The 15,153-nt window shown below is 30.3% G+C and overlaps 1 protein-coding gene across 2 annotated transcripts; it reads left to right on the top strand.

The window, feature by feature from the left end:
* The first annotated feature begins 399 nt into the window (after positions 1–399).
* On the top strand, positions 400–14,366 carry LOC111294255 (ALBINO3-like protein 3, mitochondrial). Of its 2 annotated transcripts, none has more exons than XM_022887502.2 (14): positions 400–776; positions 886–992; positions 1,675–1,802; positions 2,577–2,648; positions 3,987–4,088; positions 8,574–8,624; positions 8,788–8,853; positions 11,052–11,099; positions 12,627–12,773; positions 12,867–12,922; positions 13,022–13,139; positions 13,465–13,554; positions 13,763–13,872; positions 13,987–14,366. In XM_022887502.2, the coding sequence occupies exons 1-14, from the start codon at positions 517–519 to the stop codon at positions 14,141–14,143; spliced, it is 1,512 nt and encodes a 503-aa protein (XP_022743237.2). In that variant the 5' UTR covers positions 400–516; the 3' UTR covers positions 14,144–14,366. The 2 variants fall into 2 exon arrangements, with proteins under 2 accessions (XP_022743237.2, XP_022743240.2); XM_022887505.2 differs by having other exon boundaries at positions 652–776; positions 864–992.
* The last annotated feature ends 787 nt before the right edge of the window (positions 14,367–15,153 follow it).

Raw genomic sequence — 15,153 nt, 5'->3', positions numbered from 1 at the left:
CATTATAAAAATAATATTATTTTTATTTTTAGTTTTACATGTCTTTTTAAGCTTTCTCAGACAAAAAACTGAAGATTTAATTAATTTTTATATTAAATATAATATCCGATTTTCATGTAAATTTGACATAAATATAATTAAAAAAACTCCTTATGACATTTTTTTTTTCATTTTCATTCTCCGATCAATCATATTTACAGTACTGAAAATTCATGAATCATACTTTCCTAGACAGCAATTTTCGCAATAATTTTCGAATAGTTTTGTTGATAAAAAATTAGTTACCTTTTCTTTTTTGTAAAAAAAAAAAAAAAAAAAAAAAAAAAAAAAAAAAAAAAAAAAACCTCAACTCAAAATTTCCTTACCCTAAAACGATACTAAAATTTTAAATTCAGTACATTTATTCCCTCTTGCACAAAAAAAAAAAAAAAAAAAAAAAAGGCCTTTCTGGGGTTTACGTTGAGTCTTCTAAAACCCTTCGCGATTGGGGCTTTTCCTTTCACTTGCAAACGGGCAATGGCGACTTCCAAGATCTTACTTTCCCACCTGCGTCGTTCCAGTCCTCTTTCCACTCCTTTTCTTGCGCGTGTCTCTCACCTCCCTTATTACCCTGCACCTCAATCTCAGCCCAACCTGCCACCTCGCGTCACCCCAATCGCCCCCTCCATTTCTCGCTCCTTCTTCACTTCGCCCAACAACTATGAAGAAAATATCCTTCCGGTTCGTGCAATCGTTTCATTGGTCGATGGTTACCATAATCTCACTGGTTTCCCTTGGTAAGTCAATTTCGTCTCTCTTGTTTGTTGCAGAGAATATGAAGGAAAATGAAAAAATTTTGAAAATTTGCATTTTCAGAAAAACAGAAATTGTGAATAATGTTTGCAGGTGGATAACTATTGTAACTTCCACTGTGGCTATGAGATTTGCATTGTTGCCATCAGTTGTTATTCATCTTCAGAAGATGAAAAGGATTGGAGAGTTAGCTCCTAAATGTAAGTTTCTTTTAACACTATTTTGAATTTGAAGCATTCCTTTGACAACTCAACTGAGTACCTTAATGTTCTCATTTTAACTGATAGATGCATGTTGATCTTGTCTGACTCATGTATTTTAATTGGTACTTGAACTATTGGCAACATTTGGGGAGATTTCTTCTAAGTATTTTTCACTATAGTGTTATGTTCTGTTTCCTTTTTTTTTTTTTCAGATTTTAGAGTGTGATTTCACATTTGGCTTGAATCTTTTAGCTTTATGTCATATATATATTCCTTTTGCGTGGCTCTTTATTTCTACCTTTTACTGATAATAAAATGAACTCAATCCTGGAACCAGTTAAGCCGAAAATAAGTGAATACCTTAGTGCAACCAATTGAAAGTAATAGGTATTTTTCCTACATTGCATGGCACTTGGGATTTTGTCTGGTTGTCATCTTTGCAGATTCATTCCTTTGTAACACATTATTTTGCATTGTTATTCCAACAAATATGCACATACGGACCCCAGTGTGCATTCTTATTCAGTTTGCTTAAATGTTCCATTTTTGAATTTTTTGACACAAAATTGTAAGGAAACTCATGTTTATCTGTTCTTTGGAATTTTGCAAAGAGATCCTTTTTCTTTTCCTTGTTGTTTCAGTGTTTAACTTACGGTTGACTTTGATGTATTTCTCATAGTGCCTTCTCCATTTCCACCACCTATGTCAGGAAGAAGTTATAAAGACCATTTTATACATTTTCGAAAGGAAAGAAAGGCAATTGGATGCCCCTCTTTTTTATGGTTTCTTGCTCCCTTCTTAACTCAGGTAATTCTCCCTTGCAGTCCAAGGATCATTTTCTTTTTTTCGATTAATGTCGTTTGACCTATGCAATGCCCGATTTGTATAATCTAATATAACATTTTAAATTTTAAGGAAAACATCTTGTTTTGTAAGTAGAGTTACTCAACATATTTGCAAATGCAAGATAAATATCCGCAGAATAAAGGCCAAAATCAAGAGTGACTTCATAGATTGCAGGAAAATTTTGGCATCAATAGTTACAAACATGGATTGAAAATGTGTTATTCAAAATTGAGGTATTCAATATTATCTTAGTTTGACCTAACTATTCTGTGCTTGAATCATATGACCTTACATCTATTAATATTAATTTCGGTGCACGTTCCAAGAATAAGACCCTTGCAAATGAGGGCTGTGGTCATGTTGCTTGTCAAGGATATCAGGGATTGATATATTATAGTGAGTACTTCCTAATTATAATGAGCTTTATTTTGGGTTTGAAAATGAATAGAAAATCATCTAATCTTCTAATAGTGAACAAAATTGAATAGTGTAAAATCAAGTACCTATTGCCAAGTGATAAATATAGGTACTTTGAGAATAAATAGTTTCATGACATGAGATACTGTAATTGGGTAGGTTGAAATAAAATAATACTGATGAGTTTTTAACTATCCAGACTAGTAGAACTCTAATGCAAATAATCTCTCTCTTCTGAAACTCTAAAAGAATGTTTTACATGGTTCTGATTAAAATATATTTCAATTATCTCACTTGCAGTGCCTTTTAATTTGTCAGGTCCCATGCCTTTTCTTATGGGTGACTAGCATTCGCAGAATGTCATTGGATAATCATCCTGGGTTTGATAGCGTAAGTTGTTGGCTTGGGTGCTTATTCATATTGGAACTAATTATATATTTTTATAAATATAAATGTTTGAAAACCTCACCCATGACAGGAGTTAAACTTTTTTTGGAATTTTCTAGTTTTTGAAATTTTTTGTATCATTTAACTGTTATTGTGTTATTTTTGGAGTAGAATTGAATTCTTGGAAATATTTGTCTATTAGTTGTCAATCATGCTTCTTATTGCTCTGTCCCTAGAAATGACAGACACAATCTGTTTTTACATGCATTGCATCATATTAGACAAATTATGCATGCTGGATAAATATTCAATTGCACTTCCAAATTCATTCTTAACAATAGTGCCTGGAATAGTGTCTAATGTGTTGATGAGTTGTTAATAGACAAGTCAAAACTGAGAATCTAAACAATTGTCCAGTTAGTTTTTCCCTTTTTGCTTTGCTAGCAGCATGCTTAAGCAATGAAAAAGAAGGGTTTTACATGAATTAAAATATTTTTAGCTTTGTATCTCTTCACTTTTATCACTATGCTATTGATAAATATGGCTGTACTGTTGAAGATAAAATTAACTAAGTTTAGTTGGACAAATAAATATTTACAAATTGTAGTTTAAAGTTTCTGTTAGTCATTTGACTATCTAATGAAGAGTTTGCTAGTTTTTCTATATTGGTCATATATAATTATACTCACAGAAATATGAAGAATGTATGCTTTAGAATGATTTTGAAGTTTGCTTGGACTGTAACCGTTTGCTGTTGGGTATGATTCTTTAAAATAAGTGTACTTTTTTATTTTAAATATTAATTCTTGGACTACATGCATTTTAGATGGTTGTATTTTTAAATTGCTTCTCATTGTATTTTCCAATCATTGCAACCAGAACCGCACAGCTCATGCTGTTCTCCATTGTTTCTTTTCAAATGATTACAGTATGTTTACATTTATCAAGATGGTCCATCAGTCACATATTTGTGTTTCAAGTGTAGATTTTCCTTGTCTATTGTATTGACATTCACTTGGACTTGGTCTCTATCTAGCTCTGTTTTGGATGGAAGCTTAACCTATTCTTACTTGCCTTATTCTAGAAATATCTTTCTATAAATTGACTAAAGACGTTTAAAAAACAGAAGGAACCTTTAATCCTTTGTTTATGTTGCTGCATTGATAATTTGGTTGAACCTGAGAGTTTTGTTTATCTGGTACCTGTAAAATGTATGGTAGGGTGTTGAATGTTTGGCCATAGTGGCTCTTTCTAATTGCTTATCGCATTTTATGGACTTTTATTTTTTAATAATTGCATTGAGCTGCTCAAAAGTTGAAATTCTGACATGATTAATTCCAGGGTGGTGCATTATGGTTCCAGAATTTAACTGAACTTCCTCACGGTGTTTTAGGCCTCATATTTCCATTTCTGATTGCTAGTTTGCACTACATCAATGTTCAGGTACAATAATCTTCACCGTCTCTGTTGACATCTTGTAAACTTCTATTTCTAATACAGGAAGCTGAATCCACGATTTACCCAATAATGAAATGTTAAAATTTAATTTATTCAAGTTATTGAACCATTACATGTGTTAGGTAAGTACTGGTTGCATTCAAATTAGGATAGTTGATCAAGGGTTAACAGAAACAATTCTTAAGGTCATCCTTTTGGTTACTTACTTTGGCTCCCCTATTTTGCATTATTGTTGCACCAACTCCCCTATATGAATATTTTACTACAAGCGATCTAGTTGAACTTAGCCGGTTTACTGTTGATTTCTATTCATTCTGGCTCCCCTATTTTGCATTATTGTTTCACCAACTCCCCTATATGAATATTTTACCATAAGCGATCTAGTTGAACTTACCCGGTTTGCTGTTGATTTCTATTCATTCAAGTAAGTAGTAACTAGCTTCATGACTTGCCAATGGTTTTGATGACTTTTTATGCAGTTTAAGCCAATAATACTTTGTTATCTTGATGGTTATATGTTACAAGCAAATGTCAACTGTCTTGCTCCCCCTACTTTTTGATACTTTCTTTAATATGTACGTAACACCCTTGGTTAGATCCTAATTCTATTATGTGAATAACATAATATCATGTCAGTTAGGTTCTGAATCTTTATATCATAACTAGTTTTAAGCCCATGCAGTGCACGGGTATACAATTATATATAAAAAAAATTAATTATAATATAACTAATAATCTTTATACAAAAATAAAAATTTTGATGTAAAATAAGTAAAAAAAAAATATTTGAGATGAATATGTAACTAAAATAAAATTTTAAGAAGATTTTGTAATAAAATTATTTACCATATTTACATGGAGATATGTATTAAGTACCATAATATTATAAAGTTTATAAAGATAATAAGTCATAATCCCAACTTTATTTAAAACTTTTTTTTGGTAAGTATATTCTTTTACCTCTTATATATAAAGAATGCATTATGACCAAAATCTAATAATTTTGATCTCCAAAAAACTCTCAAATCTATAAAAGCGTGAACCGTACATTGATTGTATATTTGTATTATTTTAATGAAAAAGAAATTAAATCAATAAAAGACAATTAAGTAATAGATCAAGTTTTGGACAATGCCATGTTAAAAACCAATAAAGTAGCAATAAATGCAATTCAAGCTAATTAAACCAAGAAAGAAATAGAAACTAATCAAGAAAAGAAAAGCAGAATATATAATTGTAATATTAATCAAGACAAATTTGTACAGAAATGATAGTTAATTTAACAATTTTGATCCCTTTTGTAATCAAAATGAAAACATTTATATTATTAAATGCGACCATGATCAATGTGATCATGATTTTAATTCCCTCATAATGGAGAGTGATTTATTAGTAACTATTTTTGAAATCACAAAGGCAAATTATAAACATTATGGGATACGGATTTTTGATATGTTGAATTTGATTTCATCCCATGCATCTTATCAATTGATTCATACCAAATGAATTGTTTATGTTTTAGCACACCACATAATTAAGATTGAGCGGGAAATTAGCAACCAACATACTTGGTTGGGATCACTTTCAAACCTTATTTCTAGATTCATGCTTCTTGATATTAATGAAAGTTACCTTTTTTTTCATAAAAAAATTGAGTGAATAAAAGTGACATAATACCAACTACCAAATGTGATAAAAGGAAAACATCTATGAACACAAAAAAAAAAAAAAAAAACTTGGTGATCAATATTAAGCATTGTTGTTCGCATAATGAATAGTAACTGAGAAACTAAAAGAATAACATAACTTGACAAAAATACAATAATGAAAAAAAATCAAAATAAAAATAATTCATTGTCATAAAAAATTAATATAATTGTATAGCAAAATTTTACCTAATCACTAATTGATACATTTGGATATCTTCCTAACACTCTTAGTTGACATGATTTTCTATTTATAATAAGAATTATAAAGCCTATGCAAAGTAATTATAATAGGTTATTAGAGAATATATTTTGAAATAGTAAATTATGTTAGTAAATATGTGTGATTGTAATTAATATGTTTGCAATTATAAAGAAAGAATTATAAAAAATATATTTGCAATTAATTAGGCCTTTTATTTTAAGTTTGAATTCTTAACATTATATGACTTATATATTCATTATATAAATTATTTCTTAATTAAATACTAAAATTAGGGATATCAAATAGTCAATGCTTTTAAAGTATATTTCTTATTTATAGTATTCATGTTTAGTGTTTAAAATTTAGAATTGAATTTATTTGAAAGTGATTTAAGATAATTGAATTGTAACGTAATTATTAAAGGCAATAATATTTGATACTTATAAGAAAATAAATATACCTAATTTAGTCAAAATAAATATCTTTTAAATTAATAAAATTCATATGAAAACAAATCAAAATAATTAAATGCAAAACATATAGCGATTTTTCAAAATTGTCCACATGTCAAAAGAATACATTATCCACATTAGATTTTTCCTTTTTTGTTAAAAGCTTTAGCTTTTATATATCTTTATAAAATAAGATGACTTATATATTCATTATATAAATTATTTCTTAATTAAATACTATAATATAAATATATAAATTTATAAACATTAAAACTTATAATATAATATTATAAAGCCTCTTATAAATTGAGAGTAATTTATGTAGAGTAATTATAATGAGTTATAGATAATGTATTTTGAAATAGTAAATTATGTTGGTAAATGTGTGATTGTAATTAATACTTATATATAAAGAAATATAAAAAATATGTTTGCAATTAATTGGGCTTTTTGTTTAGGTTTGAACTCTTATCATTATATGACCTATATATTCATCACATAAATTATTTCTTAATTAAATACTAAAATTATGGATATCAAAAAACAATACTTTTAAGGTATATTTTTTATTTTTAGTATTCATGTTTAGTGTTTAAAATTAAGAATTGAATTTATTTGAAAGTGATTTAGGATAATTGAATCATAACGTATTTATAAAAGACAATTTGATATTTATAAGAAAATAAATATATCTAATTAGTCAAAATAAACATATTTTAAATTAATAAAATTTATATGAAAACAAATCAAAATAATTAATGTAGGACATATGATGATTGTTCAAGACCGTCCAAATATCAAAAGAATAAATCATCCACATTTGATTTTTTTCCTTTTCTGTTAAAAAGCTTTGGTTTTATATATTTATATAAGATAAAATAATAATACTTGTCATTTTTGGTCATGTCTTTGTGTTGACATGACTCAATACAAACAAACAAGGATATTGGATATGGGTCAGATTTGACAGATATGGGTAAAGAGGTAATGCCATAAATTGGGCTTAATTGGTGCTACCATTACCAGAAATCTGATGACAGTGTAGAAGAATGAAGAATGTGGACTGTGGAAAGATTTGTGGTCAATAAAGAGATCCTGAGGGTATAGAGAAATTTCCAAAATAAGAAAAGTAAGGGGGATTGGAGATCTAGGAGGAGAAGAAAGCTGAAACATGTTGCACACAAAATAGTCTGCGAACTGGCCGGTGCCATCCTGAATGGGATCATGGCCACTGAGAATGATCTGTATTAGCATATTCCATTCTTTAGATGGAAGCAGAAACAAAATGCACCAAATAGCCATTGGCAGTGATGGAGAAAAAATAAAAAAATAAGACTTTTTACTAATTATTGATTAAATATTGAAAAGCACAATTGCCTCTTCTATCGGACCTTTGGTTATTCTAAGTGAAATAAGAAAGGATTTGGGTTGGTTTGGGCTTATTTCACATCATATTGAAAGAAAATACTAGAAATTTTGCCTTTTTTTTTTTTTAATTTTTGTTTTGGCCATGGGTTGCTTGGCTTTTATTAAACTTTTGAACAAAAATTAAAACATTTCATCAACCAATTTCACGGTATGCAAATTTGAGTGCAAGCTACTATGATACTTGAGAAAATTTAGACAATTGATGAAATAGAAAGAAATGAGAGTTTGCTCAATACCTAAAGCAATTTGTGCTTTATGTTTAGATTATACTAAAACCAAGATCACTTATCAATATTGTATATTCCAATAATTACATGCTCCAAACCTTGAAAACTTGACAATTTTCAATTCTCACTGTGGGTGATTTAATCATGATGGGGAATATCATGAGATGGTAGTTGGCTCTTAGATTAAGATGGACAATTTGATGTGTAAAATGGGTAGCTCCGTAATTTCAATAAATACTTAAGAATTCTGAAGTTTAACCAAATAATGCTTTTTGAAGGTGTGGTATTTTTAACTGCTGGATTATAAAATTCTAAGCTATTTTCAAAATACATCCAAACTCTATTTACTATTTCCTGTTACCTTATGGTATTTATTTTACAGTATAATTGAATGAATTACTATGAGAAAACGCCACTATAATGTTCACTAACATGATTCATTGTTTTATCAGATTTCTTTTGCGACATCTTCAATAGAGAAAGTTGATTCGTTATTGGCAAAAGTGAGTAGAAAATTTTGCCCAATGCTAGTATCAGCTGCTCTTTCATATTTTGCAGGGCCAAAACGTATTTTCTTGTCAACTTATTCAATTAATTGTGCATAACTTTTTGTTCTCGTTGTTGGAATTAGTTCAACAAGAATTTGAAATCATCTTTATTTTACAGGCTTTCAAGTTCTATATGGATATTCTGACATTACCCCTTTTTGGTATTGGTCTGTTGATTCCCCAGGTAACTATATAATATATACCCTTTCCTCTTTTCTTTTTTACGTCATTTGTCAAATTGATTTCATTGAGTTGACCTTTTAACACACTCTGAATTAGTTAATGAAAGTTATCCTGATTCTTTCACTTAAAATAGCTAATGATCTTGCACCATTGGTAAGGTAAAATTTTTGTAAATAGTAGAATTGTGTTGCTTTCTTTAAAAGTCTGTTTCCTCTGTGACATTATCTCATTCAGAAGTGCCTATCCCAATCAGACAATAGTTTGAAAGAAGCTTTTCTATGTAATTAAATAATACCCATTCTGTTTTATATGGTTAATTGAAGGGTAAAGTACAAAAACTCCTTGATCTTGGGTCTAAAATATCCTCTTTGTTGGGTGGTATTTTCTTTAAGATAGTTAACTTTTAACCTCAGCCAGCTCTACGCATTGACATATTTTTGGTGGGATTTTTTTCTGGGGGATGGGGGATTAAGGCCCAGCTCTTTGAGCAGGGGGAGCCAGGCAAGCATGCGCCAGCCATTGAGCCATATGCTTGGGTGTTGGGATTTTTAAATTTATCCTAACAAATGGAAGCATTTTTTTGCCAAGTCAATGATCTGCCAGCTCTAGGATTAGATGAAATCATATCAATTTTAAGAACGGCTAGCTGCACATAGATCTTTTTTCAATTTTTAGAAGTAATTTAGAATCAAGAAAGCCTAACTATGTTCTCTATCTAATAGATACAACTAATAACTTTTATGGTAGCTATATATCTGGTTATTGTTGAACTTTAACTCTCTCTAGTAGCACTATATAGGTGTTTGAAGCAAACTAGATACAATGTGCTTTTTATGTAGGTGTGAATTATGAAAGCTTCTTGGCTGCCTTCTAATTTGTTGTTTGGACGTGCAACTGTGAACATTTGCCTTCTTTGAATTTTTGTTACTCCAATTCTTCATGTTTCATAAAGTTCCCATGTTGTAATCACATACAGCATGCCTTAAAGTGGACAGAGGTCTGGGTGATATAACCCTCAAAAGTTTATGAAAAACTGGTTTAGAACAAGTAGTCTCAAACAATTACACACAAGAAATAATTGTGAAATCCCAATCAAGATTCTCCAAAGTCTCCAAAAATGTTCAAAGCCCCAAAAGCATTCTTAATCTGTAATCATTCAAGCTTTGTAGAAATTTATATAATATAGTTATTTATAATAACCCTAAACCCTTGTAGAACTGCAAAATACCAAAGATAATCGTAAAGCCCTAATAATTTATATAATGTACCTATACCCTATATATTCTAAAATATCTCAAACATTGTAAAATTACAACCCATAAAATATATCAATTGAGAAAAATAAAGTATTAAATAATTTAAATTTTCAAGTAACTTCCTTCCATATTCCATTAAAAACTTAGGAAAATTTTTACATATCTGTGTCTAGCTTATGTCAATTTCTGACATTTACACTCCTGAGGCCAAGCAGAAAAGCTGTGAGCAAAGATTTTAACCTCTCTCTCTCTCTCTCTCTCCATTGAGAGGAAAATACCCACTTTGGTGTAGACCACAGGCCTTCCACTTTTTCCAACCACATCACTAAATTGTTAAGCTTTTAACTTCTCTCTCTCCCTCTCTCTCTCTCCATTGAGAGGAAAATGCCCACTTCGGTGTAGACTGCAGGTCTTCCACTTTTGCCAACCACATCACTAAATTGTTAACTGAAATTATAATTTCCTTTCATTACAAATTTTATGTGGCTTCAAATAATCTTGTGAAAGGAATTCTGGAGAATCTGTTTCATATGTTGTCCTAGAAATTGTATAAAAAAGATTGATGCTTTTTCAAGGCACATAGGAATTACCTGTGGCCAATTACGGTAAATCAAAAGTTATAGCAAGGTTTATTGGTATAAAGTGGAGATAAATTCATAGGTTGCTCTGCAGTGAGATGTTGCAAAACTGTTTTGGTGTTCATATCATGTAACTGATTGATGTTGATTCATTGTGCGCATGAAGTTGTTATGTCATTCTACATCTACATAGTTAAAGGCTAAAAGCAATTAAATATGTTTGTATTATTTTTTTGTTGTTGCTTTCTTTTTGCCGACCATCTGGACTGTGACCACACTTGGTGATTTTGTAGTTTCATACTTCCTACCCTGGCTCTTGTAGCTGTCTCTAAGTCTCACTTATTATTTTCTTCCTGATCTTGCAGGGAAGTCTAGTCTACTGGGTTACCAATAGTTCATTAAGTGTTATTCAGGTTAGTTGTTGTTCTTTTCCTCTTTTTTTTTTTATATATATTTGTTCTATGTAGAAGCAAGTTGTGCCTTATGCTTTGTGTGTGTGTGTGTATATTTTATGCATTGTATATTTATTGGTTATTATGTCCTTAATTTTTAAAGATGCTTTCACAGTGTAATGAGACCTATAATTTATGGGTCATTAGGAGTTGTTGCCAATTTTTTTGTTTTATGTTTTCAAAGTTTTTGTTGTTTTATTTTCAATTTTTTTGAAATAGAAATCATGTTGGATTATTATGTTTCGTTACAAGAATTTGACTATGGTAGTACATAAGTCCAAAGTGATTGGAACTTGATTGAAGAAAGAGGTAAGGGTTTGAATATCTTTGCTTACAGATTTCCTTTAAATTTGACTTTTTTTTTTTTTTTTACCTGCATTGTAACAGTGCAGAAACACTTACAAAATTTTGGAAACATCAAATTTCTGCTGCCAACAATTTCCAATTTTTTTTTTTTTAATTTTTGGAAACAAAAACAGAGCTACCAAACAAATTTCTGTTATAGTTTTTTTTTTTTTTTTAAGTTGAAACAGAACAAAAAACTCTTAACAAAAACAATCCCAAACAACCACTTGATGTTTCATTTCAATGGTGAATTATTAGCTTTTTTAACCGAATTTGTACTGGGATGTCCAAATATTCTTGAAAATGTTATTTTATTTACACACTGTTTTGGTTAATTGATAAACTAAATATGTTAAAAATGAATAAGGATTAGCTTACAGCCTTACACCAATACAAGAATTTTCATTGGTTGTTACTTTTCCACATCTTTCTAATTATTCATTCTTTAAAAAAAAAAAAAAATCAACCTTTGGAAATGATGTTGTATTCATGTATTATCTTACTCGACTATGACCTATTACATTGCCACCTTATCCCAATCTTCATGTTCTAACTGCAAACCCGTGCTAAAACAATTCTTAGCAGCTCAAGCTGTGGGGATTTTAGTTAATAGTTGCCTTTGGTATTTAGGTATCAAGTATATATCTCAGCACTGAGAAGTGCTTGAGGCCAGTGTTTGAATTTTCCTGTTTTCATGAGATTTTCCGAGACGTCTGATGAATGGACAGTGGTTGACTTTGCAAAAGAACCAGATCATGTCTCACTGCAGTCTGGGATCCAGGATGTGCAAGTTGGATCGCTGTTCCTGGGGATGCAGTGACCATGGTAGTTAGGGTTTCTCTTGTATACTTCTAGTTTATTTCCAACTTGAGCTTCCACTAAAAAGTAAAAAGCAAAGATGTTTTGTCTATGCATATTTGATTGATTGTTCAATGTTCCTTTGATTTATAATTTAAAATAGTGGTTTTCAATATACTTGAATATTACTTAATATATAATTGGACTTTCTATCCTTTTTCGGTTACGGATTCTCATACTCATATCTCAAAGATCCTGAAATTTGATAACTTTAGGCATTATTCTGCCTTGAGCAACATTATAGAATAAGTTAACACTTCTCTACGAACTTAATCAACATTGCAGCAATTAACCCTCAAAGACCCTGCTGTTCGTGCAATTCTGGGCTTACCAGACAAGGATGCTTCTACAGCAGGAGCACCATCTGTGGAGCCACCCTCAATGGAACTTAGAATTCCTGTTCAGAACTTAAGTCCTGGAGAACTGCTTGCGGTAAATGTCTGAGCATAGGATCCCGGCACATTGTTTTAACTAGCAGTGGTTTGTTAAAAGTTCCCATATCATTGTAATTGGAATTGTTTTCAGCTTTCAATCAAACACTTGTCACGAGGGGAAAAAGATCAAGCAGTTTCCTTGCTAAGGTTAGTCACTTGTCTTACTTTCATTTTTTTTTTCTACTATCTTTTTCCTTATACAAGTCAACTGGCTTTATGCATTGTACAATTAATATTTCTTCACAGATTGACACTTGAAAAAGATCCTGAATATGTAAAAGCTATGGTTGTCATGGGGCAGACTTTAATGCAAAAAGGACTGCTGGGGGAGTCTAATGAATATTTAGAGCGAGCCATTTCAAAGGTTTGATTTTATTTCTTTTGTTTAAATAAAAAAAAAATTGTCAAAGTTATTGTTGAATACTAAGCCACTGGGTTAAAGTTAAAACATTGTTAGCATATGTTCCTCATATTTTAAGTTCCTTTTATTCAGAATTGTTTTGGTGTAAAGTCATGGTTTACTTTGGTATATCATTGTTGACTTTTTAATTAAATGCATGCATCTAAGATGACAAATGATAACAGAGATGCATTGGGACCAATTTCTATGATTTGCTAGTAATTTGTGTTAAGAGCTCTATCCCTTGGTTCCCAACTAATCACAAGCTGATCTTTTGACTTCTCATCAGTTGTCTCTCGCTGGCCATCCAACAGAGGTTGAGGACGTTGATCTTTTAATTCTATCGTCTCAGTGGGCTGGTGTTGTCTATATGAAACAGGTAAAGCAATATAATTGGAATTTTTTTTCAAAACATCATCAACTTGTCATTATTATATCTTTATCTAAATTATTCTCCATACATAAGACCTGATCTAGGCCTGCCCTTGACTTTGTGAATTTTGTTGGTAAACTTAAAAGCCTGTAGTTCATTCAAAGAGCCATTGGAACGCTCTTCATTTTATTTCCTCTCCCTTTTCATCTCACAGGGGAAGAAGGCGGAAGGACTTGCACACCTGGAAAGAATTGCAAATTTGAAAGAGCCAGAGGATCCCAAGAGCAAAGCTCATTACTTCGATGGATTGTTGTTGCTCTCAAGGTTCGGATTTTAACTTTATATTTTTTTCTGAAAGTCAATTATCTCACAATCTCTTTGTATTTCTCTGTGTTCAAATGCTTACATGGTTCATGCTTGACTTGGGGCTTTTTCCAGTGCTTTGGCTGACTCTGGTCGCAAGGCTGAAGCGTTAAAATTTTTGCGCGTAGTTGTTGCTTATGATCCTAATTATAACTATTTACTTGAAGAATTAGAGAACGAAGAAGATGATTTTGCTAGTAATCTTGCTAGCACTAGGAGACGAGACTATTGATTTTTCTTCATAGTTGTTTCATTATTTGAGCTATAAACATTTGTTCTGCTAAAAGAATTATAGAATAAAAAGTTAGCCAAGCCGGCTTTCCCCTGTATAGAATAAAAAGTTTTGGGGACACCATGTATGTATTTAATGCTAGAAATGCTCTCTGAAACCTTGAATTTGGAATAATTTGATTACTTTTATATGCCCTGGAAACTGGGACTGGGACTCTTTTTCATATTGTGCATGTGTTAAATTATATTAATTATAGCTAAATAGTATTTTATTCCTAAAAAAAAGCTGTAGTAAACAAAAAAGTCTAAACAGAGGGAATTTAAACCTTGGATCTTACGCGTTGGCCCGTCCGAATGTGTTGGACGAAACTTCAGTTGAGAAGAGAGAGAGTCAAAGATTAGTCTTACCAATTTATCTATTTTCTTTATTAAACTTTTATACGAACTGAAATCAAAACTAGGTGTAGAGATGTATAATGAGAGCAGTGCTGACAAAAAAATTCAAAAAAATTTAAAAAAATAATTTGAAATCGTTGTATTGGTTCAATATTAAATTTTTATATTAATTTTGGGTTTTTTTTATTGAGAAGTAAAAATAATGAAAATATCTCAATTGAATTAAATTATAGGTTTTATTATTTTTTATATGTTTTAATTTTTTTTAAATAAAAATAATTTTTTTTAATTTGAATCTATTTAAATATATTAAAAAATAAAAAAATAATTTTTAAAATCTGATTAATTGAATTGAATTGTATCCATAAAATTCAGGATTTAAACTCAAATTATTGAAAATAAAAATCTATCATTCTATCAATGAATTACATAAATCTACAAACCACATTAATTATTAGTAAACAATATGTATATGCATTTATTTATTTATTGATAAAGGTGGCCAAAACATGCGGGTCTTGCATCATGATGCCATTTCATATATATATATATATGAGGGAGAGAGAGAGAGGTGCCAATAAAAAATTAGTTTTACACTCTCACTAGTAAAATCTA

The sequence above is a fragment of the Durio zibethinus genome, chromosome 14 (genome assembly GCF_047325235.1).
Source record: "Durio zibethinus cultivar Kanyao isolate XHJ-2024 chromosome 14, ASM4732523v1, whole genome shotgun sequence".
NCBI classification, from domain to species: Eukaryota; Viridiplantae; Streptophyta; class Magnoliopsida; order Malvales; family Malvaceae; genus Durio; species Durio zibethinus.
This window is presented reverse-complemented; position numbering and strand designations above follow the sequence as displayed.